Source organism: Platichthys flesus, chromosome 4 (genome assembly GCF_949316205.1).
Source record: "Platichthys flesus chromosome 4, fPlaFle2.1, whole genome shotgun sequence".
Taxonomy (NCBI): domain Eukaryota; kingdom Metazoa; phylum Chordata; class Actinopteri; order Pleuronectiformes; family Pleuronectidae; genus Platichthys; species Platichthys flesus.
The window spans coordinates 5,176,573-5,203,468 of record NC_084948.1 but is presented as its reverse complement, the minus strand read 5'-3'; the positions used below and the strand labels follow the sequence as shown (position 1 = coordinate 5,203,468).

Here is a 26,896-nt window from a genome sequence, read left to right as displayed (position 1 = left end):
CCAAGGAGAAGTATAAAGAGGTTAAACTCCAGCTAAATCCCCCAAACCACAAATCAGCATGCAAACTGCAGAGCAAAGTCCACTGCTGAGAATTAGCCACGATAACATGTTGCAGTGCTAATGACTGAGCCAGCACCTTGCCCTTCTCCGCTCTTTAATGCACTCCACAGGGGAGACCTGAGAACACAAATACATGGCTCGCAGCACTGACAAACCCAGCTTGCACTACAGGAATAGACAACTTTTCTGCAAAAAAACGACAACAGCAGTGAACACACAGTCTCACACACACGAATCTGCAAAACACCATGACATCACCACCGTGAGTGTGCCTGGAAAAGTGCATGCTCTGGACATTTCACCCTGGGTTTCTCATCTGGTGAAAATAGATCCCTCGCCTTGACTTTAGCTCAGCACCAGTGAGGCTGCCAAGAAAAAACAAAAACACAAACACCACTTACTCATATTTGTGCAGACATTTCGATAGCACCAATTAACATGTCTCAATGACCTGCTGTTAAAATAGTTCTCTGATGGACAAGCTCACGATAGCTGTCAGCTCCCCCGGACCTGCCTTGGCCTCTTGCGAACAGTCACCTGCCATATTCCACCTGCCCACCAGATGTCACCGTCTTGTCTTCCTGTCTCTGTACCCACCAGCTCACCCTTTGTACATTCACTGGAGCTGCAAATGTACACACCTATTCAGATGTCAGATGTTGTTTTGTTGTATGTGTCTGTCCAAATTCTTCTCTTCTTTGCCTTCCTCTCACACTGCCTGTCTGTCTGTCTGTCTGTCTGTCTGTCTGTCTGTCTGTCTGTCTGTCTGTCTGTCTGTCTGTCTGTCTGTCTGTCTGTCTGTCTGTCTGTCTGAGAACCTGGCCTCCATCATTTCATCTGTTTAAGTTCCTTCACTGAATCAGCCTGCCTGTGTGTCTGCACTTGGGTCCTTCCTGCCGGTTTTCCAACCACTAACACCTACTGTAGATGCTGTAATTTGGAGGGATTTATAGTCTGCAACACAGAATTTTACACTTGCATCCTTGTGCGTGTGTGCGTGTGTGTGTGCGTGTGTGTGTGTGGGTGTGCAAAAGCGCTTACATGTGCACCCACGTCTGCTTAAAAGACACGTGCACTGTAGCATGCAGGCAATTGTGTAGTGAAGGCAAAAGCAGATCCACTAATTCACTGTGTAGCACACTCAGAAAAAAAGTGCACAGACCCACCATTAAATTCCTGAAATCTGCAACATGCTTTACAAATCTCTCCATCCGAACAACGACAGTCACAGTCTGAAATTTTGCATTTCCAGTGAGAAATATCACTGCGCAAATACAGTACATATGATGCGCTCTGTGGATAGAGATTAATCAGATTAGGGGGACTGTCATAGGGGCCAGTGCATCTGTTACTAAGCTTGGCCTGCAGGCACGCACTGATCCCACAGTAGAACATACATAAGTAGGTTTTGTCTGCAACCTGCCAGCTCTACAATCAAAGTGAAGAGGAGCAATCATCCGCATGAATGTGCCCTCTTATCGAGTTCTTTTTAAGGACCAAAATAAGAGATGATGCAAGGAATGCTTGCATAATAGCTTTGTTTTATGTAAGATGGATTCAGGCTTATTGCTTGCCAGAGAACTAATCAGGAAAAAAGGGGCCTGCGTGATTTTATTATTTCACGGCTGAATGTGGAAAAAACAACTCCGCAGTACAACAACCTACGTGCAAAATATGTCGTAGAAGGATATAAGAGAAGAATAAAAGCAAGCTAGCAACAGCATTCTGTAGCAGGTGGATGTCATCATGGCTGTCACAAGTAATCTGTCTCAGTTTTACAAGATGAACAGATAATCACAGCTTTTTCTTTACGTTCCAGGTTCCTCTGCAGGTGATTCTAGGACACTCCCTGGTGTCCCCGCCATGTATTTCCTGTCAATGAGCACATCTGCAAAGAGGGCAAACAGCGGGCATCCAGCTGTGTTTGCTGCACGCTGCATATGTTCACATTGAGTGAGGGCTAAAGGAATCCCCAACCTCAACAATATGACTGAACTAAGTGTATGCAGTCCCGAGCTGAAGGGTCGTAATTGGCAGGCTCCCATGCTTCTCAGCGGTAGAGCACTGGAGGCTGTAACTCCTCCGTGCCTCAGATGTGGCTTCGCCTTACAATTTATTATTTTCTTGGCCTTCTCTCCAAATCCTTGCTTTCCTGGGTGGGCGAGCTAGCGTGCCTTGCCGAGGCTCAGATGAGGAGGTAAAGCACAGTAGTATGCCGTGTGAGCGTTCACAAACATAATGATGCGAGCCTACACATATGGAAACAACTGAGTCATTTGCAAACACGCTCGCGCTCGGTTCTTCTCCCAGCCCTGTCCTTGAGCGGTGGATACAGGAGTATTACAAAACAAGTCAATTAAGGAAAAGCACTGGCTTCCTCTGGAGGAAACAGAAAGGAGAACAAATGGAGAAAAAGCTGATAAACAAGAGGAGGAGAGGTAACAGATCATCTAATGCATGCAGGATGATGGTGGGGATGATATGGAGAGACCAGTACCATTCTTGTTAAAAGCTCAGCAAATTTTTATATCACATATGACAAAATTGTTGGGTGTCATTGAAAAATATAGCCTAATTATCTTCACTTAGAGACAAATGGATAAGTTGCATAAGTTGTCTCGGGAGCAGGAGGTGCTTACACTGGGATTCATGGGAGCAGGAGGCACAAAAACATCAAGCCAGAGAAAGAAGGAGACCCGGAGACTGGAGGTGCCTGCGAGGTGAAGTCTGAGAGAGCGTTAGACAGAAGTGAGAAAAGTAGCACAAATGGCAGCTACCACATGTGGAAAATGCATAGCCTGGAGCCCACTGACATTTCCACCCACTCAGTGATCAATCTCTTTCTTCTCTCCCTCTCTCTCCCCCTCCCCGGTGACGTCTCTCCCCGCTCTGCCTCTCATCCGTCTCTCTTTGCCAAATCATATGAGGCTGATTTCCTTTCAAGTGCCAGCTTGTGTGTCACAGACAAAACTGGCATCATGTCTCTTTGTTTTCTGTAATGAGGCGGGGAAAAAGGTTAAGTGTGTACATTTTTTTTCTGTTTTGGAACCCTTGTGTCGCGCATTCCACCACCGGCAACCGAACCAACGCACCTGGCGGGTCTTGGCAATAAGAGAACCAGCAATTGGGCACCTGCTGCATGAAATGACTCTGCTCACATGTTAGCCTTCCTCGCGCTGATTGAATTTTCACTTATGTTTTACCATTGCTGACAGTTACATGTACGCTTTAAACCACAGAATCTTACATCCTACGAAGAGTTGAATTCTAATTGATTACTTTAAATTCCCACACTGCAACTTTTCAATGCGGAAAACTCGCAAATGTTTGAAACACAATTCACAGCAAGAAAAACATATTCAACCCTTAACATGGAATGTAAGGGTTGAATATTCAACCCTTAACATGGAATGTACAAAGGGACTCACAGGAACATCAGCTTTAAAAACACAGAATCCAGTTGCACAGTCAATGGTACCATCAAAGAAACCAGCCATGCACTCTGAAACACGTCCCTCAGGTTCTGCCTCTTTTGTCTCGGCTGTGATACCGTGTCTTGTTTCTTGTATCCTGTGATCTCTCCCTCTCTTTCTCCTCACAGCATACAAACACAACATTTATCACTCCGCCTCTGCACTCTATATGCTGCATTAACCAGCTCTGAGTCAGCTACAAGTCAGCCGGGATTAAGCTGTACATCAAGCACCATGGCGAGCTGCTTTTAGATATGTGGAATCAATAGAATCGCCAAAGACAGAGGAGTTTGCTAAAAATATATATTTTTAATTTTTCTTTGCAAAAGTATAGATGAGAAAGTTCTTCAGTTGTGCCATGCACTCACACTAAATTAACTCTCTGCTGGTGTAATTTAGTCTCGCTGTCAATAAAGTACTGTGGAGGCACAGTGTGAAGCGTGCAGCTTCTCTTATGGTGCAGCTCTCACATCAACATAACAACGGACTTGTGACATAGTGAATGGGTTCACAGACTCTTTGTTTTATAATTAAATGACGTCTACTGAGCTTGACATCACTGAGCCTTTCATTTGTTTTTTCTATGCAGAGCTGACACAATCTGACCAAACAGTCACAGATTACTGAATTAAGTGTCAGCAGATGAGACATTTCAGACAGATTCTATTGTTCCTACGAGCCAGAGCCTCTAGGCTCTAAGGCTACACAGTTATTATAGTATCAAAGTGTTCCTCTCTTTTATGGATTCGTACATACACAAAGTTTGCACAATAGTGCTGACTTGTAGCTCTTCAATGGCTCAGCATGTGAAATGTACAGAAGCCGAGGCAATTACAGTCTGTGCTACTTATCCAATATTGATCTGAATCTATTCTGGAATAGAGGTGGACCAGGCCGAGGAAAACTGCATTAATGTTCATCTAAATGCACATAGACAAAACAATACAGTGTATATTTGTGGTTAGCATCGTTGCCTCAAATCAAGAAGGTTCCCGGTTTGGAGCCTGGTTTGGCTTGGGTCTTTCTGTGCAGAGTTTGCATGTTAACCTACAGTTTTCAATACAGCCTTTTTCAGACATGAATCTTTTACACAATGTGGTGTGGACTTAGTCCAGAGTTTGCCACCCAGACACATTTCAACAATATGGCGACGCCTGCGAGCTAGTTCTGGCAGGCAACTCGAGCTGCGCGGCGCCAATCACGTGACATACATCACGTGACATACATCACGTGACATACATCATGTGACATACCTCAATCTCCACAACCAGCTATAATACACACCCACCTTATCAGGTGGTCTATTTAACCAGAGAGACATTTCCCATCAGCCCCTCTTTCTCGCACTGCTGCTGCAGTATTGCTACCTGTTGCTTCAGCGTCTCAGTTGTTGACCAAGTGACCGTTGTTCCTCCGTGGGTCGTTGTCTCTCTCAATCCGTGATTCCTCCTCCGAAAAAGTTCGCATTATTTCCGTAATTTCGGCTCGGTCCTTTAAGATTCACTACGTGTGAAACGGACGTCAAGCGTCTGCACCACGACTCCCGCGGGCCTCTCAGCGCGCACCACATCTTGGAGGAGCTGCGCACCCGAAGCGTTTAATTCATCCGGTCTGAGCCACGAGTTAGTTTCAACTACTTCTTGACTGAAGGCGGTTCCGCGAGGCCGAACAAACGCCGGTGGCAGCGTCACTGACGGCAGCTTCGCTGACGGATTCTTCCCGGGACATCTCTGCTCTACCAACTTCTCCCTCACCGCGGGATGTTGTCCCTCGGAGGCAGAGGAAGCGCGCCTGGATCCGCTGGGGCTTTCATCCTGTCTCCTCTGCTGAATGAAGTCTGCACTGAACGTTATGAATGAAACAATTCAGTCTCGAATCACACGCCATCTTCCCTGCACGTGATGTAAACAACGGTACCGGCTTGTGCTATAGTACTTCCTGGTACGTCACTCCAGCAGGATTATGGGAGTTGTAGTCCAATCTCCAGCCATGGGTTTGAAGCTCCTGTCTCCTGACAACAGTACCTTTCCCAAAGGTATCAAATGCTGCAGGTAAAATGTTTTGTTATTCCTGAAAATTCAATTATATAATATAATATATATGTGGGTAGAGTGGTCTTCCTCCAACCAAAGGTTGGGGTTCAATCTTGTGCAAGATACTGAACCCTCAAATGGGCCCTCATAGATGTTGAATGCAATAATTGTAAATAACTTGTATATATGACTTTCTTATGACTTCTGGCATGCGATGATTTCGCAACGGACGTGCCATGTGCTATATTTGTCCCATTGCACATGCCCGAGTTTCAGGGATAGGAAGGGAGCGAGATGGCTCACTCCTCAGCTACTTCCATCAGCACCTCCGGTAAAACAAAGTTTATTACAGCTGCGCGAATAACACGCGCTATGAGGTAACTAACGAATGATCGAATATTAAATTCACGGGCAACTATTTTGTCTTCGGATTGTCGACTACAATCTGGTGCACTTTGAGGAAGTAAATATGTCAGAATCTACTGTTGGTGGTCATAATCTACTTGTGGTGTGAGAAACAGTTCATAGACACACTGAGCAGTACCCGGGTTTTCCTTTCCGCATATTAACGTCTTGGCGATGTCCGTCTCGGGAAACCTTCTTTGAAAATTTCTGAACATCTTTCATTGGATGTGAGAGAGTGGTGGTTTACTGTTGTGTCAAGACACCACAACACTTCTGTGCGCAGCGTTGTCGTAAGGCCTGCATGATTATGGCCAAAATCATAATTACGATTATTTAGATCAATATTAATATCATGATTATTAATACATCTTAGGAACAACATCTTTTTTTTATATAGCGTTTTTATGTTTAAATGCACAAGAACACTGCTTTCACTCCCATGTTGTGCTACATTCCAGCTAATGTACACATCTTTCATTAGGTCCTGGGCAATCGACTCTCCTGTCGGTTCTTATGGGAAAAATGACGTCTGTAAGCATCGACTCTTCATTGCAAATTACAATCGATGCAGTGAATTGTCAGGGACATGTACGGCTCCATTGTTGTGCTTGATCATTGCTCACAGTATTTATGGGACACCTGTCTTTGGCCAAATGAAATGCGATCGCATCCGTTATTCCAGTGTGTCTTCGGGAATGGGGATGGATACGCTATATGTTGACGTTGGACATGGACGGAGATTCAGGGAGGTAATGTTAGCTTTGGCCTTGATGCACTTGTTGTACTATGGTTTGTGGGTTGTTTTTTTTCAGGTGGTTAAACAAGGTAGTTGTATTGCTATGCGGCGCAAACACAACTCTAAACGCACTCTGGCATGATTTGTTCTTGGTTATCATCACTTGCCCTAAATTCCAAAACTACCAAACAATGGATGATGATCCTTTTCGAAGGACTTGCTCCTCGCCTTCTGCTCCTGATAATTGATTTACCTTTCACACGACACCGTGACTGGCTACTCTCTGTCTCTACTCTTCTAAGAAATACCGGAACTGGCTGCAGACAAAACGTTTGTTCTGGTTACCGCTGCATGGTGCGTGCATGACAACTCCCATCTTGTTCTCCCTCTGGTGGTTAGCGTATGTTAGTCGAAAAAGCGCTTGTAGCAAATCACGCATTTTAAATGTCAATATTGCTGACGATCATGCAATTCGATTAATTGTGCAGCCCTAGTTGTTGTGGCTCCCATTGTCACTCTGAGGTCTGTAGAAGTTGAAGCAGAGGGAAAAAAATAAATTGTTGCATTTCAGGTGGTTTGCTGGACTTAGAGTGTTCAATTCTGGGGTATAGGTTGCCACGTGCCAAGTTCACAATATATTCTCCTACAGCCAGGGCAGTTGGGGGGAACCTCACCAGGTAGTATATATTCTCTCGCGACAATGTGCCTACAGCGAATGACCACACCACAGGGGTGCATGGTAAGCATCACAGTTTCACAGGTAGCATATTCTCCTGCAGGCATGCGCCTATGAAGAATGCCTGCAGTGGCATGGCACACATAACAGGCTCACTAGGTAGCATATTCTCCAGCAGGCATGCGCCTATGGAGAATGCCACACCGCAGTGGCATGGAACACATAACAGGCTCACTAGGTAGCATATTCTCCAGCAGGCATGCGCCTATGGAGAATGCCACACCGCAGTGGCATGGAACACATAACAGGCTCACTAGGTAGCATATTCTCCTGCAGGCATGCGCCTATGGAGAATGCCACACCGCAGTGGCATGGAACACATAACAGGCTCACTAGGTAGCATATTCTCCAGCAGGCATGCGCCTATGGAGAATGCCACACCGCAGTGGCATGGAACACATAACAGGCTCACTAGGTAGCATATTCTCCAGCAGGCATGCGCCTATGGAGAATGCCACACCGCAGTGGCATGGAACACATAACAGGCTCACTAGGTAGCATATTCTCCAGCAGGCATGCGCCTATGGAGAATAGCCACACCGCAGTGGCATGGAACACATAACAGGCTCACTAGGTAGCATATTCTCCTGCAGGCATGTGCCTATGGAGAATGCCACACTGCAGTGGCATGGAACACATAACAGGCTCACTAGGTAGCATATTCTCCTGCAGGCATGTGCCTATGGAGAATGCCACACTGCAGTGGCATGGAACACATAACAGGCTCACTAGGTAGCATATTCTCCTGCAGGCATGGGCCTATGGAGAATAGCCACACTGCAGTGGCATGGAACACATAACAGGCTCACTAGGTAGCATATTCTCCTGCAGGCATGGGCCTATGGAGAATAGCCACACTGCAGTGGCATGGAACACATAACAGGCTCACTAGGTAGCATATTCTCCTTCAGGCATGGGCCTATGGAGAATAGCCACACCGCAGTGGCATGGAACACATAACAGGCTCACTAGGTAGCATATTCTCCTGCAGGCATGGGCCTATGGAGAATAGCCACACTGCAGTGGCATGGAACACATAACAGGCTCACTAGGTAGCATATTCTCCTGCAGGCATGGGCCTATGGAGAATAGCCACACTGCAGTGGCATGGAACACATAACAGGCTCATTAGGTAGCATTTTCTCTGGCAGGCATGCGCCTATTGAGAATGGCCACACCGCGGCGGTGTATGACACACACATAGCAGATACCGATTCATCCGTCAGGCTCCAAATCTGTGCAGTGTTGGGGGGCTACAGTGTTAGCTCATCACTCCCATCATTCCTGTGTTAGCATATGGGGAGTGATTAAGTTGGAGCCTAGACGCCAAACACAAACCTGTTCTACTATGAATAATAAATATCGTAATAAATAAGATAAATAATCAAACGTAAGTTGTCTGACTGAAATGGAGCGAAGCCAGCGAGCTAGTTCTGGCAGGCAACTCGAGCTGCGCTGCTTCAGTCATGTGCCATACATCAGGTGACATAAATCATGTGACATATATCAGGTGACATACTTCACTTGCATGCTGCTACAATAGAAAGCTATGAATCCTCAATGATGACAGTCTTACCTAACATTTACCTTGGCTTTATATTTCCTTATTACGGAATTGTTGTCAAGGTGAGTCAGAGTATACGATAACGGAAGCAGTATAATAGGAAATCTGACAAGGACGCTTATTTTAATCCTCTACATGACCTTATCCTCTCTAGTATTAGAAGAACACATGTTCACAACAAGTCTGATAGATCTTGTCGAGACTTCTGAATTATCATTGCTAAGAATAATACTGCTTTCTGTTCTTTCTGCTCTATGATCAAACGCTTGCATCCCTCTTCAACCCATCTGACGACACCCTTGCCTACCAACAATGGTCGAAAAATGCATGACGAGATCTCCTCAAAGCTTCGCCATCCCTGCCAGAGCTGAGGCCTAACACCTGGATGCTGTCCCCGCACTCACTAAGATGTTGCACCACTATGACTGCAACACTCCATCATCAATGCTACTCAGGCTATGTTGGACACCACAAGAAGGAATATTGACTCTCAAACATCATCTGCAGCCTTGATGTTTTAATGTGTAATCTCCGCTGCATAAATCCTTTGTTGCATGTCAGATCTCGGGATCCATCACGTATCCGCGTCCGGGGTAGTCACAGGCATGTTTCGGCGCGCCTTTATCCCCTCAAATGGTGACGATACAATGCGAACGATGCCAAGGGATTCATTGCACCCTTGCCATGGCATACATCTGTTCCTGTCCATCCTGGGAGAGGGATCCCTCACATGTGGCTCTCTCTGAGGTTTCTACTTTTTCCCCTGTTTATGGGGGTTTTTTGGTAGTTTTTCCTTACTCTTGTCGAGGGTTAAGGACAGGATGTCGCATTTGTTAAGCCCGATGAAACGAATCATGTTTTGGATATTGGCGATACAAACAAACATGTGAATGAATAATTTGTATGTGTTTTGCAGACTGATTATTTTATTGCATTTCAGGTGGTTTGCTGGGCTTAAAGGTGAAATTCCGGTGCATATGTTGCCATGTGCCAAGTTCACTATATTCCCGTATAGGGAACCTCACCAGGTAGTATATTCCCCCGCAGACAATTTGGCTACAGCGAATGACCACGCCGCGGCGGTGAATGGCACACATAACAGTTCACTAGGTAGCATATTCTCCTGCAGGCAATGCGCCTAGGGAGAATGGCCACACCGCGGCGGTGAATGGCTCACATAACAGGTTCACTAGTTAGCATATTTTCCTGCAGGCTAATGCCCCTACGGAGAATGGCCACACCGCGGCGGTGAATGGCGCACACATAGCAGATACCGATCCGTACGTCAGGCTCCGACTATGTGCAGTTTTGGGGGGTTACAAGTATTTGCTCATCACTCCCATCATTCCTGTGTAATCATATAGGGGAGTGATTAAGTTGGAGCCTAGACGCCAAACACTAAATCTGTTGTAATAAATATATTACATGATCAAACGTGAGTTGTCTGACAGAAATATGGCGACGCCTGCGAGCTAGTTCTGGCAGGCAACTCGAGCTGCGCGGCGCCAATCACGTGACATACATCACGTGACATACATCACGTGACATACATCATGTGACATACCTCAATCTCCACAACCAGCTATAATACACACCCACCTTATCAGGTGGTCTATTTAACCAGAGAGACATTTCCCATCAGCCCCTCTTTCTCGCACTGCTGCTGCAGTATTGCTACCTGTTGCTTCAGTCCCTCCACCACCCCAGCATCCACCTGTAGGCCCAGCATCCACCTGTAGGCTCCAAACGGGGGGTTACAAGTATTTGCTCATCACTCCCATCATTCCTGTGTAATCATATAGGGGAGTGATTAAGTTGGAGCCTAGACGCCAAACACTAAATCTGTTGTAATAAATATATTACATGATCAAACGTGAGTTGTCTGACAGAAATACAGAAATGTCTGAAACATTCAGGTGAGGGTTGGCAAGAAGTAAGGTTGATATTCCGCTGTGGAGATCACAAATCTGTACGGCACATCGACTATGGCCTCAGCCCTGATATTTAAAAGCTCTTGCATCTTGTTGTCTTTCCAAGTTGACATCTTCTACATGTGTGCCACACCATTAGAGATTAGAGATGAGAGGGATATTTTCATCCTGATTTTCATTAAGTTATCAGAAATGTCATCAAAATGCTCAGTGGCTCATGATGAATCCCCCAGATAAACTCTTGCTGTGTTCTCACAGGGACATTATCAGAACATTTTTACAATAGGGAGCTAACATGAGAAACTACCGGGGAAGGTCCACAGCAACTGACGGGGTCTATTGCGTTCACTTATGCACTTCAGTATATGTCTGAAAGAGGCTGATGTTGGCTCTGCAGTTCGTCGGCGACCGGTGCGGGGTGCACCCTGCCTCCAAACAAACATCAGCCAAACTTGTTAGTGTGTGCTCTCCTCACACCTTCAACTATCAGGTTCTCAGATCTTCCCAAGCAGTTAGTGGGACATTTCATTGTTAGTGACTACATTTGTGATATCAAAAGTGATATTGATGACAGCATCAAAAGACAAAGATCATGACAGTAATTAAACATGATTATTCTCTTGAATGATATAGTCTCCCCCCCCCCACACTGCATGCACATCATCAATATTTCCATCATCGTCTAACCCACTGCTTTTGTCATCATCACAGCTCTGACCTGCCAGAATAACACGAGAACAGAAGGAATTGTGGGTTGACCTATCTGGGAAGACACAGTAAAGGAATTCCAGCGACTGTTGGGTTGCATCTCCCACTTTTCATCAATCAAAGTCTCTCTTTGTGATACCACGGTGTGACATAATTCATGAAAGTCTCAGATTTCCACATCCAGAGTCTCTTAAGAATGTGTCGAAGAAATGACACAGATATGGTGCAGCGGGCAATAACTGTGACTGCAAGTCTAGAACAAAGAGCAAAGAAAGATTACCCAGAGGGAAGGTTCTCACAAAGAGAGCATGAAGCTGGTGTAAATGTATCCTTAGCTTGGCTCTGTTAAAACTCAAAGAAAGAAGCAGGTTTTCTGGCCAAAATGAATGAACTCTGGCAGAAAGTGAAGCTAAATGACCCGAAAAGTAATTTGAGACCATAAAGGGAAGCACAATTCCTGAAACTCTTGAGCAAATTCCGGAATTAAAAATGAGAGGAAGTTCTTTTGTCCAATATCCAAAAGCCATTGTCTGAGAGGCAAAAGTTTCATGGTGCCTGTTACAAGTCCATGACACATCGAAGGTTCTGTAGGATGCTTAGTTCAGGGCAACGGAGAGACCAGAATAAATCGAGAGAAGAGGAGGGCAGCGGAGTTGAGACGATTACTAACAGGTTTCGAGTACAAGTGAGATGTGCATCAAGCAGAGAGCACAGCGGGATATAACAGGGGCTGGTTTAAAGAGCTGCCTCTCCTCTCAGGAGGCAGAGCTAAGAAGGTTGAACAAACTTGACACACACATAGTTGCTGGACAACAAATGGAGTATCACATCTTAAACCTCAGGGGCAAATTTACCATGAAGGCGCTCCGTGGGAGGTCTGCATATATTCTGCATGTTTTTATATAATTTGTGACTCGGCTGGTTGAGTCACGATTGCATTTTATTCGTTATCTTATTTTCCAAAAAATAGTCCCATTTATCATCCATAGTCCACAAATGCACCTTTTGCCCTACGGCACCATTCAAACTATATGGGTGAGCCAGTGTGTAGAGACTCTGGGGCTCTTATTGCTTAGAATAATGGTGTTTCAAACAAGGTTCTAGTTATTGGAAGCTATGGAGGCTTACCTCCCCTAAAGAGACATGAGTTTTACTCCAAATCCAAAATTTGAAATGAGGGATGGGGGAATGGGCCATTAAAGTGGCATGGCCACGGTCAGCATTTTCAACAATATGGTTGAAAAAATGTTTGTGTCCGCCAACCCTGCGTATCTTCCAATTAGGGTTGGACAGCCGTAGCAATATTTTTTTTTAACCCTAGTAACACATAGTTGTTGGGCTGTGTTTTTAGTAATGCACTGGTCTCCTTCCTATTTTCACCGGAGGAGGTGCATGTGCAAACGTAAGTCTCCGAGTGATACTCCTCCTGGTTTCTTCACTTTGTACAAGTAGAAGCGACCAATAAAGAATTCAAGAGAGTTTGCATAGAGTTTTTAATATGTCACTTCCTGCCTTAGTCTGCTGCACCGGGCAGCTCCACCTCTCGCCTGAATAATGCAGAAGAATTGTTGGTGTCTGTGCAGAAAATCAGCCATCTTTCCAAGGGACTCGGTATTTGTACTTTTGCCACCTGTTCCTAGTCTTTGGGTACAATGTTGACTTCAGGCATATCACATTGCCTTACATCCTTCAGCATTTGTGAGACAAAGCAATAAGATGCAAATGACGGCCAATTTCTGCCTTTCAGAGGCAATTGCAGTTATCCAAATTGGAAACGTACAACTTTAATGAACTTTTCAGGCAGACGGAAGCTTAATTTGCACATAAAAAGGCATGTGAAAAAATTAGTTTGAAGATGAGAAATATTCTTTGGGCAATGGCATATGCAGTCCCTGATTAAAACAACTAAAATGTTATTGATCCCATTAGGTAGCAGGAAAATATATGAGATATTGTAGGATGGAAAAACCTATGATGATGTTGAAAAAGCATGCTAATACATTTGGAGTAGATTCTCCTGCATTAAATGGCGTCTTTATTGCTGGGTAATCTGATAAATATCTGTGCTGAGGGCTCTCAAATTATGAGGCGAATATACAGTGTGAAGTGAAAAGGCCAGTTCCATAGAGGAAGTGAGTTATTGTAGTCCGGCTTGCTGATTTGGAGCTGAAGCTCTGGATGGGACCAACAGCTCATGGAGTCAATCAACTTATTTCAAGACCTTTAAAGACAAATTTCCACAAATTTGTGTCAAACATCAAACTGTGCCATCACAACTAACACATCCTATTAAGGGATAAACACGTGTGTTTATTTGTGCCTCTATCTGCGTAAACAAGATATAATGTTGCACACTGATTTCTCTTAAGAAATACATTCACATCTCAAGGAGATTAGCATCGTACTTGACGTAAGCCCATCACAACAAAGTCTCCATTTATATCGGCTTTCCATCAAGAATCAAATGCAAAAACTCCAGCACATGGCAGAGAAATAAACATCTTTTTAGTTTTATTCATTCTGTACACAATAAATGGGTTTGACGACATGCTAGAAGCTAATCCAGTCTACGTTTAATGGTGCCAATTTGCCAAGATATAAACACACTGATAGCAACAGATCCTTCCGTCATTATCCACATCCCTTTCCCTTTTGAGATTTGCAGGGGGGAGCTGGAGCCAGACCCAGGTGTTGTTGGGTTAGTGGCCTGGTATACCCTGGACAGGTCACCAGTGTATATGGCAACACAGCACTTCCTTCTAAACACTTGACACATGAACTGAATAAAAGTAAGAAAAATATTGATAGGAATTACTAAATCTATCATTAGTAACTTGAAACATTTTTAAATCGGGAGGAAGGGGCAATAGTGTCCGACATAAAAAAAAAACTGGTCCAGACCAGGATGTTAAATGGCCCCATAAGTGAACCTGCACATTCATGTTGGTTTAAAAAGTACTGGTTTGTAAAGTTACAACCAAAGAGTGAACTTATATTGAAAAAAAAAAAAAAACTCAGATAGAAAAAGATGAAATGGATCTATTTAATTTTGCAGACACTCATTATGAAAATACATACTATAGTAGTAGTGACAACCATCACTTTATTCTAAGGGTTTTATTTACTTGCTTCTGCCACATGCTGACGAATGCCCCCCCCCCCCCCCCCCCCCTTGTACGCAGGTGATGAGAAAGTCTTTGAACACAAACCCTTAAATGTGAGTGCACCTCAGTACCTAAGCTAAGGTGGTTTAAGTGCTGAGCATCAGGTAATAAAGAATGAGTCAAGCCTGCACCTTCCCCCTGGGTCCGCCCGAGCTCTCCATAAAGCCGCTGGTGGCAGTTGACAAAAAGGCTTTGTCGACGGTCGATGGTTAATTGAGAAAAAAAAAGGTCGGGGAAGGTTTATGATTTTGGGGGCCAGCGGTAATCAATACCTGAACCACACACTGGGGGGGCTGATTTAATTGGAGGTAATCTTATTAACACACAGAACCAAGAGTGGGATTCCAGTAATTGAAAACAATTTTGTTCCAGTGGGTGGTTGAATTGAATGGGAATAATTAATGGCCAATGAGACTTGCAATGCCGGATTTCTGTTCTTGTTTTCTGCTTGCTAATGCAAAAGATGAAAAGCTAAATGTAATGACACCATGCTGTCTCAACTACAGGGATTTGTGCTAAACTTTAAAACTGACACATTGATGCTGTACAAATTCCAAGGGAACGCAGAACAAGTAGGCCACAGAGTCATCCCCATTTCCTCAAATGCCAAATGCTCAAGAGGGGAACTCTAATTAATCTGCTACACCTTTAGCACTTTGGCATTTTCATATCCTTGTCTTTTGAAATAGAAAGTAGAACTCAGGAGTATAACGCAGATAAAAAAACAAGTTGAGGATAAGGCCATTTTCTCATGTGTGTTCATCTCCTAACTGGTGTAAGTGGCCGTGCAGAAAATGTAGCCCGGCCTTGCAAAGCCACATTCTTGTTTGTGAATAGATCTTCAACCTCTCAGTTGAGTTTCCATATTCAAAGGATTTCAGCAAAGGTCATAGACCAAAGTGCCTCGGATCGACATGAAAGCTCCCAAAAAGTGAAGCCAAAGCGTTTCTGTTGGCATCTCTGGTAGAATCTCTTGTGGCTGCCTGCAGTAATGGTATTGAACCCCACCTTGTCCGTGTTAGTCGATATGACATGGACCAAACTAAAAATAGAAAAAGCACATATTTTTCCCCTTAAAGATGTTTTCTGTCATCTTAGGCAATTCAAATACAACAGTTTTTTCCGGTAAGTTTAGTTTTAATTAGTTAGTTCAAAGTTTTGAAACCTCATATTGATAGATAAGACTGACTGGGGATTTGTCCTCGAAGCGATGGCCCGATCCCCTGATCGCTAATGTGTACACTCTGACTCCAAATGCTGTGATTGGTGCAAGATGGCAGATTTCATATAGGATAAAGGATTTTCTGGCTTCATTTCTGGATAGTGGGAGGTGGTACAGATGAGTCGTCAACAAAAGCTATGAAACAAACACTGCAGTGCAAGTGCAGATTGTTTGCTTTTCTATTTCAAATAACATATCCAGTTGGATTGATGTGGTCACGATAGCTGATATCAGTCGTCTTCACCTCAGACATTGCCAACTTGGCTGTAAATGGAAAAGCCTCATTAGTGCTTGTCTTTCATTTATGGTGTCAAACCAACCAGTTGTAGAAATTGTTGTGATTATTCCACTTGAATTGGGATGGGAAAATTTCCAGATTGCCAGTCGAAGATTTGTACTGAGGCACCTGCTTTTGGTGAGGTTTCAAACTCAGGAAGTCAGAAGATTCAACAGCTTCAAATACAACCCCATCTACTTAATGCTTAATTTGAATAACAGCGTCATATGCTTTATTCTAATGGAATTACATCATCAATCCTTTTGAATATGTCTTCCTGTAGATAATAAACACCTCAGGATCACATCAAATTAATCATATCCTGGTGATGATTTACAATGGGAGATTTCTCAGTTTTGAGTCATCAACATTGATAGTCAAATTACTTTAATCATCAATATTGCAAGGCGCATTGGGCATTTCGAAAAATGTGACAATAACCATGTCAAGTTAATTATCTCATAGTCACAGAAAAGCTATCTTCAATGTATTTTTTTAAATGATTTGTGTAACTTGCTCATTCATTCCTCACTCATTACTTCTGAGCTACACACATTTCAATGAAATAATTATACCGTATGATTTGCTGTGATAACATGTAGCTGTCTAACCCTTTAGCTGTGTGAGTGGTTACACACTATCCACTGGATAAACTGCAGCCAAACAAATAATGTGCACAGCACTGATTTCTTTCAGCACTACTGGCGAGGCTGTACACTGGACTCCACTTGACTGACATGATGGCGGTGCCTTATCGTTCATTTCCAGGCTTTGCTGTATTGTTGAATAATTGAGGATCTCTTTGTAGCTTATTGTCATTGATTACAAATAATTGCTTAAGGCAAAGCAAATAACAGTGTTTTTAGGAATGGTAAGAGAGGAAATATAGAGTTGTGTTTGTCTCATGGCAGTGCTGTGTATATATCAACAGCTTGAGTAGAGCAAACACAGAAGATCAGCATCAGTATCTGAGTTGACCATGCTGGGCAGTTAATATATGAGGGTAAACCATCACCGCCAGTAGAAGCACCAGAGGAAATATCACGTTGCATATTGATGGACATATATATTCTAAGAATCACAATGCAGTTTGTATTCACAATAAAACAATCTATATTAATACATATCAAATAAAATAAAAAACTCAACTCAATTATACACATTATGAAATTAAACATGATTCTCATAAGTTTATGAGGCATCAGCTACATTTTCAACAAAATTTAACAGTAGATATTATGTATCATGAATAACATTTGCTCAGATCGTTGCTGCAGAGCAACAAGCATCATAGATCAGTGTCTCATGTTGTGTTTTGGCCGCAGGGACTTAATATAATTGTGGGGTTCAAAATGGACCCTTTAAGTACAGTCATTGAGGTGTGCATGTAAGCAGTAGTGGTATATGGTGACACTGCAGTTTTACCAAAATAAACACATTCATCCACTAATGTAGGATGCACTCATGTAAAATGTAAACAAAAATTATACTTCACTGCACAGCTGTGAAACCACATATACCATCCTAGCATGGTGCCATCCTGCTCACTATGTGTCCGGAGGTCTTTGAAATTATTTCCTTTTTGCTGATCTTGGAAGAAATGGTAGGTAAACAATGAGTGTGCTCATCCAAGACCATACTTACTAAAGTCCCCTAATCTGCTTTAAAGTCATGTGGATTAAGGCAGCGGTCATAACAGCTCAAATCCACGTGGCACTGCTTTAAATAGAATTTATCCTAACGTACTGAGAGATTTGAACTTATTTAACTTGTTTCTACAGATTCAGCTAAACAGAGCTTAACCTGAAGCTCATTCACTGGTTCATTGTCTTATTTATTAGTTTGTCTAATTTCATGTCAAGGCTGAAAGTGGGGGCGCTTGAGATGTGAAATAAATGAAATAAAATCAATTTCTGCTTTGTTCCCTTACGATTTACAGAAAAGTCAAATTGCTGCCCGGTTAATGGCAGTCAAGATGGAAAGTGCTTGTGCTTTTTAAGCAGTAGTGCAATTAATCATGATGTTACGGGAGTAATGATACAGAACTTGTATGATGAAAGCACCATTACAAAGACAAAGCCTGAAAAGGAGATCATATAGCAAAGTAAGATTGCACCTGTTCAAAAATATATTTATATAAATTCATGGACTTAACATAGCCAAACAGTGGGTGAGAACAGGAGTATGTTTTTTCTGGAGATATTTACAAATTAAAAATGATGCAGTGCAGTGTTTTCAACATGTAAATCATATTATATAAATTACATCACTGTTAACCCCTTCACGTCTTCTCAAATAACTGTCACGACCAATATTAAACTGCACATTAAGATGGATCACATTAAGAAATCTATAGTCTGTGGTGAATTTATATACAAATAATGCTGTTGCTTGTTAAAAGTGTCAAATGTACAGGCTCTTTCACATCATTGCAGAGGAAATACATTGACATTATCAGGATCTCAGGTGCTGTGACAGTTGACAGGAAATTTTCACCACTAAACCAACAATGCAGAATACAAGGAGGCCATTGCCATTAGATGTGAGTGACTCGGTGTGGAGCAAAGGCTGCTTGATTATGGCCAAAATCACAATCATGATTATTTCGGTCAATATTGTAACTACGATTATTTAACATGTTTGTAAACTTCAAACATTTATGAAGCTTAAAGAAGAATCAATGTTGGTTTGATTAACTGAATAGAGTTTCTACACTGCTTCAGTGAGGAGGGAATATCTGCTCTCCTGTCTGCAGGTGTGTGTATAGCAGGTGAACTGCATGCACGGAAAATGTTGGACTTTAAAAAAAAGAAGTGTTAAAATAGGTGTCTCATAGACTCTAGAACGAATCAAACAAACGCAACATAAACTTAAAGTCCTGTATAGCTCATATTAAATTCGGATTGACATTAGTGTGTATTGTGTGTTAACATATAAAGGGAGTGCAGGTCAGCGGGGGAGGGAGGTGGAAGGACATGCGACAGGGTAATAGGGCCCCGCACAAGGATGCCACACCTATAATGTGGGTCTGCCCCATTCCTGGAGTAGAGATGGCAATAATTCTGCAGCGCGGGCCACTGTAGTGCTCTGGCATTTATTTTTGTACATAGGCTGACTTTTATCGGAGGAAATACAGTCATTAAAGCAGACACCCCACATTGCAGCAGATCGGCAGCGCAGTCGGGCATCATGAGGCGAGACAAAGCTAAAGCCTCACTGCAAAAACGAAAACACAAAATAATAATTGTTTTAGGTAAATTACTTTGTTCCCATAAATGTTGGAAGCCGTAATCGTAATTGAACTTCAATCCATGGCCCAGCCCGAATGAAGCATGGGCATACAGTATATTCAGTCTGATGGGTAAGGTTGTGAGACTAATGTTAATGGCAGGTCCTGCAGTTTGACTTGAGGATAATCACAAGTGACGGGTCAGGTCCGGTACAGAGCTTTGCTGGTACAGGTTTAAAAAAATTGACCCATGAAGGATATGGCGAATACATGAAACTCACCCTATGTGTCTGTAAAACATATATTTTCATTTATTACTGCATCTATAAAAGTGATTTCTTAGAGCAACAATAATACACCTTCATTTTACTTCTACCTCCATCTCCTATAGCTAGCCAGAGGCTGTGAGAAATTGCTGCGTCGATTAAATATGCACTTAGAGCCAGTCTTGCCAGTCCAACAAAAACCATAGGTAGAGAGGAAAATGTAGTGGAGTTGCTTTTAGGAAGAAAGCACTTCTTTAATATTCAGCTGTGACAAAACATTCCGGTTCTACGCTTCCCTGGCTGAGCTATTCACAAAAGCACATTGAAGGCACATAATGAAGAGCTCAGAGTGTCCTGGTATGTTTTCTGAGAATGAACCAGTCAACATCAAACCACAGGCTGGAAGCATGTCAGGGCTGAGAGGCTGTGAAGAAGCTGCCCAGGCAGCCCACTGAACTGGACTGCAGGCGTCAGAACTCTGTTGGTTTGCCGTGTCAAAAGACTTCACACTGTCTCCGCAGGCCATTATTCAGATGCTACTGGCAAAGATGAAAGCCTCTGGAACCTGCAATGACTCCGAGCCGTTCCAAAGGACTTGGCAGACCTGGCAAAAAATCAACCAAAACACACGTCCCCGTGGCCCCGGGAAGCTTTTCCGCCTGCACCTCTGCTCCGTCCCGAGCCAAAATGAGGACAAGACGATAATGACCCGACTGGCAGCCACTCAGCTCTCCCACTGTAGCATCATGAGTGAAAATGAAATTGATTTGAAAATCCTGCGTCGGCCCTGACTGGAACAGAAGGGATTATTGTGCTGATTGTACTAATACTGTGTCCCGGCCTCCCCCTCCTCCCCTCCCTCACACCCTAATTCCACCCATCACACTCAACTCTCCTTGCTACATTTGTGTCTCTCATTCTTAGTGAGTGCTTTCATTCTTTTACGATATATAAATATATATATATATATTTTGCTCTGTCCTGGTCTTCTTTTCAATCCCCTTTCATGTAGACTCCGCAAATCAGGTTAAGTCAGCACAGCGGGACAATTCAGTGCCTGAGAGAGAAAGAAAAGAGGAGTGAAGAGAGCGATAAAGAGATAGAGGTACTGAGAGTTGCCAAGGGAGGATTTAGACTGTAAAAAAAAATTAAAAAAAAACAGCACTTCAAACTGATGGGCCGTGGAGAGAACTACAGAAACCCCTGGGGGCTGGACATCCCAAATAACGTTGCACTGTTGCCCTCTGCCCGGAAATACAAAAATTGATCTGTTTTCCTCCGCTTTGCTCTGTCCACTTGGAATACAGCCTGGACTGTTCTGTCCCTAGTATCAGCTTTCCTCAGCTTTGTACTGTCTGTGAAAACTAATATTTGCACGGCGTCTCCATCATAATTTAATGTGACAGCAGGGCATGTTGTTCACAGGTCAGTTCTATGGAGTATTGGCTAGAAATAAGTCATACATCCGTGTACACTTTGAAGTCCATGTCTCCCAGTGCTTGAATTTTTTATCACACTGATACAAGCTTTCAGCTAAATATAGGCTTGGAGCTTATGTGTGTTGCTGCCGAGCCAGCTGACACCTTAATCCACCTCCCTTTGTGAAAATGAAGACTTTGCTTGAACCTAGGTCATCACAATGTTCCTGTTCTAGTCCATTTAGACACTTGCTCTTTATTTGTCATTCTGCATCTTTCTATCTAACCAAGGTAACCAGCTGGTGGGGCAAGGGTCATCTGTACCAGCAACTCTTCCTGCCAGTAAGATATAAAGGCAAATAAACGGCATGGGATTAAGAATCATATAAAAGTAAATTATGCAAGCAACAGTTTAGCTAAAACATTAAACTGATCAAGAAGGTTGGAACTCAGGACAGGAAGATTCAATTCAACATCAAGCTACGGAGATCTGATGCTCTTTATGGTTGATAAAAGTAGAAAAAACTATTGACAAAATGATGAGAACTTGATTGAGCGTCACTGGCTGGTTCAGGAGCTGAAACTATACAACAGCTGACACGGGATTTTCTTCAGGGCTGGCACCAAGAAGCACTAGAGTGATTTCAGATGATCCACAGTTAGCCCTATGTCTGATAACAGCTTCTTCTTGATTATTGAATTTGAGGAATGTCCCATTTCCATCAACTGGATAAACGTTTGACAAATATTAATGCGGGTAAATGAGTTGCACAAAAAAAACATAAAGGTTCTGCAGTCGCTTTTCTCATGGGCTTTGGCCGATTAGTTTTGTGTCACTTTTCTTTTTCTACTGTATCTCATTAAACATATATCAAATATGCAAAAAGATGCGTAAATGTGAACAACCAGTGACATCAGCCCAGTTGCTTGACAGCATATTTACTCTGCATGAGCCCAGAAGGCCTTACAGGATGATTCAATAATTCAATAATAGCATTTTGAAATATTTGTATTTGTAACACACTCTCACACGAAAAGTACACAATAACTTATTATGGCACCGAATCATGCTCTCGTAAGTGCCAGGCGTTCTAAGGAAACAAATGATCTGCGCTCGTCACAGTCACATATGCTGGGAACGGCAGCTAATTTCCAACATCCAGAGAGTCTTTGTTTCCAGGTTGGAAGACTGCAGTTTCTTTGAAGTGTGGCTAATGCACAGCACAGCACTCTGATGCATCAACCGTCAGAGTTCAATAGTTGAGGTTTTAATAATGCAAATTAAAATAACTGAAATCAAAGTTCTCCAGCTTCACAAATTGTATTGAAAGTTGAATTAAACCAACATCATGTCTTATGAAGTGTCTGAGCCTCTAGCAGATTGCACATACATAATGTGTGTCTGACTGAAATTAAAGAGGAATCCTCGGGTAGGTTTTGACAAATAGCCTCTGGGGCAACACTAAGTGTCAAATCATCTTCTCTGAAAGTAACAAGCCAGGCTCAGTGCACTGTCAAAACACAGATAATTGACCCAGAGGAGAGCAATCCCACAGACTGTGTCATTAATGCTTAAACAAGCAATTGTCAATTATGGGGCCTCGGTCTGACACTGCGACCCTGAGTGTGGGACTCATACAAAAAAGGCAATTAAAAAAATAATTGTAGTAATGTGACACTGAAAGACCACAAATAAATGAAGGAAAACTTTATTCTTCCTTGTCTCTGATTTATATTGCGGTGAGAGGAGTTGGATTTCACTTGTTGGCATCATCCTTGTGGGGGGGAAAAAAACAAAAACCCAGGCAAATTCAATATGGAGAGGGGCTCTAAGATATGTCTCAAGCACCACTGCTGGGATACAGGCCTAGATTTAATATGCTGGGTTTTAATGTTCATGTTTTCCACTTCAAGCAGATACAAATGTTCAAAAAAAGTCCCCCCTTCAAAGCTGGAAGCCCGATGGGGACAAATGTAGAGGCTGGATATAATCTTTGAACTCAACACAGAGCAACCAGATCATTAAAACAGTAGGAAGCTTAGGATGCTACATGGTTACTCGTGGGGAAAGCACGTTACACGAAGCCAGCTGAAGGGTCCAAAGAAACTGTATTACTTATATGGTCACTAGAGTTTAATCCTGGAGCCAGGCTGCACAGCAGATCAGCTCTAATTCACTTTCCGATGCAAAAGATGGTGTGAAAATGTTTACATAAGTCCGCCCGCAGTGACTCTGTTCAAAACGAGTAATCTCTCTCACATTAACCCCTTGATGACCTGCTTAGGCACAATAGTCCGAACGCTGAGCGTATCTGAATCTAAATGTCACTGAATTTCCACCTCGTGTTACAGAAGAGGAGTCAGTGAAAACCAATTTAGATTCAATGCCACTCCCCGTAGGCGACTACACTTGGTGGAGATGTGTCAATATTTGGTTTATGTTCACTTTTGATTGAGTCTGGGGGAGAATGAGATTCCGTGAATTACGGGGGAAAAAAGGGTCATATAGTATAGTTGCCTGTCACCACACAAATTCAAAACCCTTATTATGAATTCAGGCTGATGGCTGCTTTAAATGAGATTTTAAAATGCACAACACACGACTGAGGGAATGCATTTAATAGTCTCATGATGTCAAAATAAAGCTTAAATATGCACCTCAGACACCGGGTTACTGTGTGAGCCACAACACTGCTGCATATCAGAACATTTTAAGCTTAAAGAGAAAGACTTAGTTTGCTCGTTTATTCAACATTACACAGTTCTTGGCCCCTTGTAAAAAAAAAAATACATTTCCCTTCTCATTCCAGTGGCAGGGCCTGCGTCTATGTGTCCTGTCACAGCAGTTGTTGGGCCACCCGCTGTTTCTCCACTCCTGCATCTCCCCCCCCCTGTGCCATGAATGTCAGGAACTGCAGCCACAGGCTCCAGTGAAGCACAGGCCTTATTACGCCCGCAGGTCAACAATAGCCCCTCAGCAATCACATAACCCAGCTTATGGAATCAGATACACAGTGTAGCGCGACAAATTACTAGCCGACGGCCTCCTAACCCCGCTCCAAGTTTCAGCCCTCATGTGTGTCCCCCCCCCCCCCACACACCTCCAGTTCTCTATTTGTCGGGTGGAAACTGGGTGTGAAAAATGGTTGTTGTATGTCAACAGAGCCACAGGGATCTGAATTGCCGTTTATTGTCTCATGACTGAGGATAAATAAGACTGATCACTGCCATGCCTACCAGATATATGAACATCAGGCTAATTATGACCCTCGCTGAGCGATCACCGCGGATAATTGTTCGGCGAGCGTTCATCAGAGATGATGTTAAATAGTGGACTTAAGTTGCAGGCACGTTCTCGGAAAGGCAAATCCAATTTGACTCTCGCTGAGCGCAAAGCCCGTCGCCCCCCTTTGAGCAAAGTGAACAGACTGAATATAGCGAGGAGGCAGCCAATTGGATTTGTGAAAGTGAAACAAATAGCTGTGACCCCTGGTGAGTTCAACAGTAACAGAGTCAATTGATTAATTGGATCATCAGGTACCTGAATGGATGGCACCTGTTTGCCAGAAGGAATCCATTAAAGGAATGCATTTGTTTTGAGCATGTGTGAGAGTGGGCAGAGTTTGTCTGAATGCCAGTGAGTGTGTGTGTGTGCTGAGGGCACATGTGAGGAGGCCCGGTTGTTGTGCGAGCTGTTTGTGTGTGTGTGTGTGTGTGCGTGTGTGTGCAGGCTTATTCGACAGGCTGTGTTAAAGGTCTATCCCATAATTGTGTTCTATATTCTCACACTCATTAGTCGAGCCCGGGTGGCGGCTCTGTAAATACAGCCTGGAAGTGTTGGGGGGGGGGGGGGACAGGCACAGAGTGAGGGGGAGAGAGAAAATCAATGTGATCGAGTGTTCTGTGCAGCCTATTTCACCAGTGGACTTCCCCACAGTACTACATCCCATTTTGAGAGGTGGAGGGGGAGGAGGAGTGGGACTGGGGCTTTGGGGGGAGGAGGAGGCCAAGCGGCTTGTTTGAAAAAAACATAAACAAAAAAAACAACAACCCAATCTTAATCCTCTTCCATTTCGGACCTGCCCCAAACACACGGCTCAGGGTCACGTGGTCGCCGACATCTGCCGTATCACAATTCCACAGTTGACAGCTTGCATTGTTTGGGAGGTGATTAAGTAGGAAGGGGGCTTCCTACTTAATAACAAGAAACACAAACTAGACATTGTTGAGTGGAGCTTTATGTGCGTACGGCCGCAAACTAATAATAAAAAAGACCCTCACACTCTGTCCCCTGGAGGATGCGAATATGATTCCTACAATTTAAACCATTACGCACAGTTCCCAGTCTCCCCATCATCCTCTTATCGGTCTAGCTGTCTTTGGCACTAACCCACAGACGTACACGTGTCTCTCTACACCGTGATCCACTCACTTTGTTAAAAAGGTCCTTGAATTCGTTTTTAAAATGTATAATAACAAGAAATAAGGGAGCCCCCGTGATCACTGCTGCGGTGCTGTATGCATCCTAGGGGAAGGCACCTAAGTGTCTTTTCTCCACCCATTTAATTCCCCTAAATGCGGGACTTCGTATCTGGTCAGATTTATGCGTGAGGTCACATCAGAATTCATGAAAATATGATTTAAAATTATAGTTGAATTTAGAACGATACACTTTACGAAAGAGGCGACAGAGCCATTAGAGATATTACAGGGATATTTGTCAGGTAATAAAAGTCGCAACCAACTCGCATCCTAACACTCCACGTCCCTGCTTTCTTCTGTCTAACCTTGTGGAAACTATAAGTTTACCGCAGATAAATCCCCCGCCTGTGATGATCCCCCCTGAGGGACGCAGCTGTCTGCTCCAGGTGACGCTGCTGATGCTGCTGCTGCTGCGCATCCGGAGGAGGAGAGGAAAGTTTCAAATGAAAAGACGAGTCTTACCTTATGATCGCCGTATCGCCCTGGCGGATGGTGATGTTGTCAGTGGCCCGCTGCATATCCACACTCCGGACGGGGAATCCTGTGGGGATAAGACATAGCAGTCTGAAAAAAGACGCCTGCAATTGCCTCCAACACGATTTGCGTCCGGCTTGCATTTTAAAGCAGAGGAGCGCGCGCGTTTTCGAGAGCTATAGATCCAAGGATTTGGAAGAAAAAGGCAGGGTTGGAGGGAGATGAGTAGTTGTCCAGACTTATCGGGAAACGCAGGGGATGCCCTTAAGTCCAAAGCAGCCCCGGATGGACCTGTCGATAAAGGTTTGTAGGGACGGAAGCGTGCGGCGTTGTGCGGGGTCCTCACTCTATAGTCCACTGATGCGTATTGCTCTCCGCGTAAAGGGACGGCACAGCAGCCAGCAGCGGAGATGGAGAGAAGCAGGCTTCTGTTCATCCCCCCCACCACCTCTCTCTCTCTCTCTCTCTCTCTCTCTCTCTCTCTCTCTCTCTCTCTCAGAGTATCTAGCAGTCTGACTGTGATGCTCCCTTCATTGGTTGTCAGGACAACAGCACCACCTGAGGTCCCTTTTGGTGAGACACAACGGAGAGCGGACTGAGTAACAGAGAGACTGCGGGATGAAGCCGGCAGGATGATACTTTATTTACTAAAGAAGAAACGAGTAAAAACAATATCTTATATATTTAGACTCAAGCAGCAAAAGATGGCAAAGTGGCC

The 26,896-nt window shown here is 43.6% G+C and overlaps 1 protein-coding gene across 1 annotated transcript in view; it reads right to left on the bottom strand.

Moving 5' to 3' along the window:
• Positions 1–26,573, bottom strand: part of lsamp (limbic system associated membrane protein) — a 214,957-nt gene extending 188,384 nt beyond the window's left edge. Inside the window, exon 1 of the mRNA XM_062386090.1 lies at positions 26,167–26,573. Within this exon, the coding sequence (XP_062242074.1) occupies positions 26,167–26,321 (155 nt within the window). The 5' untranslated portion in view covers positions 26,322–26,573. The remainder of the gene's footprint in view (positions 1–26,166) is intronic.
• Between the last annotated feature and the right edge of the window lie 323 nt (positions 26,574–26,896).